At 42.2% G+C, this 6,000-nt stretch overlaps 1 protein-coding gene across 5 annotated transcripts in view; it reads left to right on the top strand.

Annotated features, from left to right (window-relative positions):
• Positions 1-2,605: 2,605 nt before the first annotated feature.
• Positions 2,606-6,000, top strand: part of rasgrf2a (Ras protein-specific guanine nucleotide-releasing factor 2a) — a 47,507-nt gene continuing 44,112 nt past the window's right edge. For 2 of the 5 annotated variants that reach the window (XM_017432282.3, XM_017432280.3), the window contains exon 1: positions 2,619-3,608. In XM_017432282.3, coding sequence (XP_017287771.1) covers positions 3,330-3,608 — 279 coding nt within the window. In that variant the 5' untranslated portion in view covers positions 2,619-3,329. Of the gene's footprint in view, positions 3,609-6,000 lie in introns of all 5 variants that reach the window. The other 3 variants (XM_017432283.3, XM_017432281.3, XM_017432284.2) reach the window with 2 other exon arrangements.

Raw genomic sequence — 6,000 nt, 5'->3', positions numbered from 1 at the left:
TAAGCAAACAAAAAGACATTATAACCACCACCTTTCAACCTTCCCGGACCAAGACTCGTACCCGAGACTCACCTAGCTCTCCTTCTCTTGCAGACCCCTCCGGATACCGCCCACTGTATATAGTTTCACCCTGTAAATAAACTCACTTACCTTTATATCTGTGTCTGGTTTCGGCTTCGCTCTTTGGACAACATCCCAGTGTTTATGACAAAAGATATAAACAAATTCTGTTTTTGCTCCCAATTTTCATGAGCTGAACTCAGAGATCTAAGACTTTTTCTATCTACACAAAGGGCCTTTTTTTCTCTCAAATATTGTTCACAAATTTGAAAGGACTTTGTTGTTGTGAATCAGCTTTATATAAATAAACTGAATTGAATTAAACTTATAAACTTTCCACGGACCCTCATTTCAAAATATCCAGAATGTTCCTTTATATTCCAGTGTCAAATAAAGGGCAGTCCTTCCCTTTCACTCCTGTGTTTAAAATGCATCTATTTATGTTTGACAGTGAATCAAGCTCCAGTTATCTGTGCACAAGAGAAAGGTTACGGTGCAGCTTAGCTTAACATCTGCCTCCACTCTTACACACACACACACACGCACGCTATCTACCAAAGCACTACAACATCTGTTTGTGCTTTCAGGCTGGGAGTTTCAAAACAAACACCATCCTCTGATGCGTATCGCCACTCGTTAAAAATAGAAACTTCTGCTTTTGCCTCTTCACAATTTTCTGTTTGTGTATTTTTGGAGCGACGCAGAAAATGCCACTCAATTCGAGTTTTTTTTATTTTTATGAATGCATCAGCTTTCCTTCTTTTTAGCGAGACTCTCACCATACGAAGCCTGCTGTGTTCCCATAAGTCAGCACTTTTAGGAGGGAGGAATTCTTAGGAAAATGATTCCCTTCCACTTGTTTGTTTTCTCTTTCCATGAAGTGTTTGTGCAGCAAGACCATGAGGCCATGTAAAAAAATACAAATAAAAACAAGTCTGTCACAATGAAGGACAGTAATCATGAACATCTCTCACATTTATTAAACCATGCAAATACCTGACTGCGCGCACGTTTCCTTTATAAAAGTAAGTAGATGTGAAATTGCGCACCAGGGGCAGGAGCCAGCCCCCCTCCTGCTGGTCTCTGATGAGCAGGAGCAAAAACACGCTCCTCCTGTCATGTTCAGCCAAACAGGACAAAAACCGGCCACAAAGAAGAAGAAGAAGAAAGTTTGCAGGATGTAAAATCATGGAGGTGGAAGGAGGAAAGCTTGTTTAACTGAGTGGTTTATCCTCTGGCGATCCTCAAACGCAGCGTGATGAAATGGCTTTCTGTCATAGTAGCATTTTATATGATACAAGTCGTTAATTCTATGCTTTATTGTTGAACATGTTTAGATGCATTTATTTAATAATGACTCATGTGTTGATAATAAGAACTGTCAATAAAATATTGTCTTTTTAGCTAACCCAGGTCACTTCACATTTCCATTTATATGTTAATTATTGCTCACTTCCTTCTCATATGAGAGCAAAGCCAAATCTCTAAACACGAAATGTCAGCACTTTGGTTTTTGCAAGAGTAGTCCCTGTTTGTGGAGTACAGCGAGGCGCAAACATGTCAGATGGTATCAGTATGTGTGCCCACCTGAGTCAACAGCAGCGCACCACCACCGAGCAGGAGACATCATGAAGACCAAGGAGCTCACCACACAGGTCATGGATGAAAACTGTGGAGAAGTGCAGATCAGGGTTGGAGAATATATTTAAAAAACAACAGCAAACCGTTCAGGGTTTGACAATTAAATCTGTTATTCATAAAATAGAAAGATTAGGATGTAAACTGGCCAAGAGAGGGTCTCCCACCGAAACCCATCAACTGGGCAGGGAGAGCAGTAATCAGAGAAGCAACTAAGATGCCAAAGATGAGGAGGAGCTGGAGAGCGCTGCTGGGAAGAGGGACGTCCCTGATGGACCTGTTTTCTACACGGCCGACTATGGATAAACAGAAGTCAATGACTGGATGGATAAACAAAAAAAAAAAATGATCAAAGATTTAGGCCTAATTACCATGTTTGCCATCATTTCATATAATCTACTGTTTACTCTTCCAAATTCAAGCAACAAGACTACAGGCCTCTGAGAATCATGTGAGGAAATCCAGACCCCAGGCGAACACTTGGAGACATCTTAGAGACGAATGACGCCCGCTAGTTGCCAGTGAGATACTGTCTTAGAGCCTCAAAATGCAAAACTGACCTGAAGAACTTGTAGTCTTCAGGTCAAGGAGGCGATGTTTTCCGGAGTGACTGTTTCCCTGTGTCTGTGGACAAGATTACTCAAAAAGTGATGAACGGATTCTTGTGAAAGTTTTAGGAAAAGTAAACCATGGTCCAAGGAGATATATTTCCTTATGTATGGTACATATAGATGCAGTTAGAGAGAACATGGAGATAGATGGAGCGAGGACAGAGGACGCAGAGGACAGAGTTAGATGGAGGAGGATGACTCTGTGTGGAGACCCCTGAAAAGGGAACAGCTGAAAGAAAAAGAAGAAGTTGGGGTGGTCACAAAAATCAATCAAACAAACAATGGAATAAACTTTGGTGATTGCGAAATAGGAGGCTTTGTATTTACTCTCCCATGCTTTACTTAGCATTACCAGTGATGATTTAAGAGTGGTTCGATTATTACATCTTAATCTGCATGCGCTCTCTAAGTGTTTCTGGTTTAAAAAGAACTCAAACTCAGTTCCTTCAACATGACTGAGAGCTTTGAGAGCTTCCATCAGCTGCGTCTGAGCTGAACACGTCCCGCAGTGAAACACCTGAGTCTCTCTCTCTCTCTCCTTAAGATGGTTGAACCTCGGGCTCGTGCGCTCAGGTGCACCTCCGCACTGAGGCGCTCGGGTTTGTGGGACTCGGGTCACTCCTGATGTGAGACGCAGCGGGCAGCACAGACCTGTCTCTTTAAGCGTGTGTCAAAGCCGATTACGGCTCGTCTCCGCCGGCCGGGAGTCTGTTGTTGTTTTGAGTCGCTGGCGGTACGTCTCGTTCCGTCTTAAAAAAAAAAAAAATTAAAGTACATTTTGGGAGAAAGGAAACCAGCAAACGCGTCGTAACTCCTCGTTGAAGTGGGTCCGAAAACCCCACATCAAAGCAGCCGACCGGGTGATGTGCTCTGCGCGCGCGCGCTCCAACTTTTCCTACCCCGGTAAACCCGGATTACCTTCTTCCAGCAGACAGGACCCATTAACCGCGTGCAGCCGAGTACGTGGAGCTCCCGCTGCGATGTGACGGCTTTCTGGCCGACGTTTAACGAGCGCGAAAAATGCAGAAGAGCGTGCGCTACAACGAGGGGCACGCGCTCTACCTGTCCGTGGCGGCGCGTAAAGACGGAGCCCGGCGGGGCTACCTGAGCAAGAGGAGCACGGAGAACAGCCGCTGGACCGAGAGGTTCTTCGCCCTCTACCAGAACCTGCTCTTCTACTTCGAGAACGAGCAGAGCGCGAGGCCCTCCGGCATATACCTGCTGGAGGGGTGCACGTGCGAGCGGGCGCCGGCGCCGAAGGTGTCCGCCATCAGCAAGGAGCCCGTGGAGAAACAGCAGGTGAGTGAGAGGCTCGCTGGGAGAGGAGACTGGGCCCATTCGGGGCTAAACGAGGTTCTACAACTCGACTCAGTTCAGTAAAATCTAATTATAATCAGTGGTTACAATGAAGCAATTTAAACTGATAAATATTAAATGACGTGACTTCTCAAAAGCGTTAGTGCCTAAACCTAAAGCGTAAAGTAGTTATTTATTCCCTTTTCAACAAGGGTATTTAGCAGTTATTAGGTATCATTCATGCCAAACAGCTGACACAGTTTAAAGCAGGGGTGTCAAACCCCATTCCCCCGGGCCGCTCTCCTGCATGTTTTAGATGTGTTCTTGCTTTAAAACAGCTGCTTTTGTGGATGACTTGTTGCCATGCTGCTGAAGAACTTGATGACTTGGTGAGGAGGTAATTAAATCATTTGGATCAGGTGAGTTGGAGCAGAAAAACCTAAAACTCCCAGAACAATGGAGCCTTGAGGGTTTGACACCCCCGGTTTAAAGGAAGACAGAGTTTACTACTGTCAGTAAATTAGTTAATAGTTACTTATCCATGATTTTTTTTTGTATGAATGTATTTTATAGTATTGTATCAGTGAGAGCTAATTTTAAATCACCCAACTTTCCTTTTTTTTTTTTTTTTTTTTGCTGTTGCTGGTTTTACCCAATCACCACCTCAGTACTTAACCCACCTCCTGTTGGTTGACGTTTTTTACAATCAGATTGCAGATTTTTGTCATTTAATCTCCTCATCAGTATGCAGGTTCTCTGCATTCTCCTTGCGCTCGTCCTGTTTTGTTTACTGAAGCAGAACGTGGGTGCTGCAGTTCGTTCAGCTCCAGTGTGAAGGCGCTGTAATTAATCCACTCCCGTGCTGAGACCCAGCAAATTCTGAAGCTCGCCCGGGTTCTTTAAACATTTCTGCCAGACTCCTAACAGTGTTGTGTACAACAACATATGATTCATATGTGTGCACAGACTACTATCACAGACTCTGTTGATGTCTAAAATAAACATTGGAGTAAAAAGAGTTACAGCAAATAATGTAATGATTAGACATTTTTTGATGGTTTACAATGTCATTTTAACACAAATCATTTTATGGTGAGTTGCAAAAGTATATATTTTTTTCTATTTTGTAACCCCTTAAAATGTGAAAATTAAACACATTTTCAGTTTGAATATCTGCAACAAACTTAAACAAACTTATACAAAACACTGCAGATTACTGAAGTTAAACAAAGGGGGGAAACTTGGCACATTTCGCTACTGGAAATGTTTTGCCCATTCTTTGTGGTTAAGCTGCTCAGATCCCACAAGTTAGACCGGTATTGTTTGTGCACAGCAATCTTTGAAGCATCAAGCATTACCTTTAAAAGCATCCTGATACTGCCACTGCCATGCTTTTCACTCAGGAGCTCTAATATGTTGACGTCCTCAGGTACTCGGTGTCTGTTTAGTGTTGTTTGTGCACATCATCAGAAATGTAGCTGATTAACTAGAACCAATTTGCAGGTAGCCAGCATGGGTTCATGTGAATGGATGGGAAGGGTCACAGGGTCATTAAAAGTAACAAAAAAAGGGGGTGGGGGGGTTACATGCAGTTAAACAAACAAAATACTACCTTCCTGTGAGATGGCAATGGGAAGTTCATGAACAGCTGCACACATTATGGAGCAAATCAACAACTTCTTTTAACTTTGTCATTATAGGTTCATAACTTTACACTTTTGTAACTTGTAGGATAGAAATATGCAAGTGTGAGTAATGTTTGTGGTTACTCAGGTAATCATAAAAGCCAGTTAAAGCAGTCAGAAGACATCTTTACTTCCATGCGTTTACCAATGTATGAGGGATTCTTCGATAGTAGCTGATGTTCAGAGTTTAAGAAAAGCCTCTGGCGTAAAAGGCGGCGTTATGCATTTCTACAAGGAATACGGCTGTAGCTGCAGTTTTCTCCTCACTTACAGAAGTCAAGTCAGTGTCAGTAAGATGGAAATCTGCACTGGAGAGGCTAAGAACAAATTTAAAACTGATTTTTTTTTTTTTTTGTATTAATTCTCTGGTCTGAACACAAACAAAAGCAATAAGTTGTCATGATATAATAGATCAATGAAGCCTAGTCTGAATGAGTTTTATTGTGATTCACAGTATAGTATATGCATTATAACCTGATTGCAGTTATACGGTACCCAAACCATTAAGAATGCACTGGTAGCATCACTTTGTGCTGAAACTTGCATTTAAGAAACATAACACAAACAGGTGAGAAGTTGAGTCTACATCACCGCTCAGTTAAAAACAGAGCATATTTTTTAGGGCTTACAACTGTTTTTATTTTGATCAATCAACTAACTTTTTTATTAACTGATTAATATAAAAGAGTAGTTTTCATTCAGTCACATGG

Source organism: Kryptolebias marmoratus, linkage group LG14 (assembly GCF_001649575.2).
Source record: "Kryptolebias marmoratus isolate JLee-2015 linkage group LG14, ASM164957v2, whole genome shotgun sequence".
Lineage (NCBI taxonomy): Eukaryota > Metazoa > Chordata > Actinopteri > Cyprinodontiformes > Rivulidae > Kryptolebias > Kryptolebias marmoratus.
This window is presented reverse-complemented; position numbering and strand designations above follow the sequence as displayed.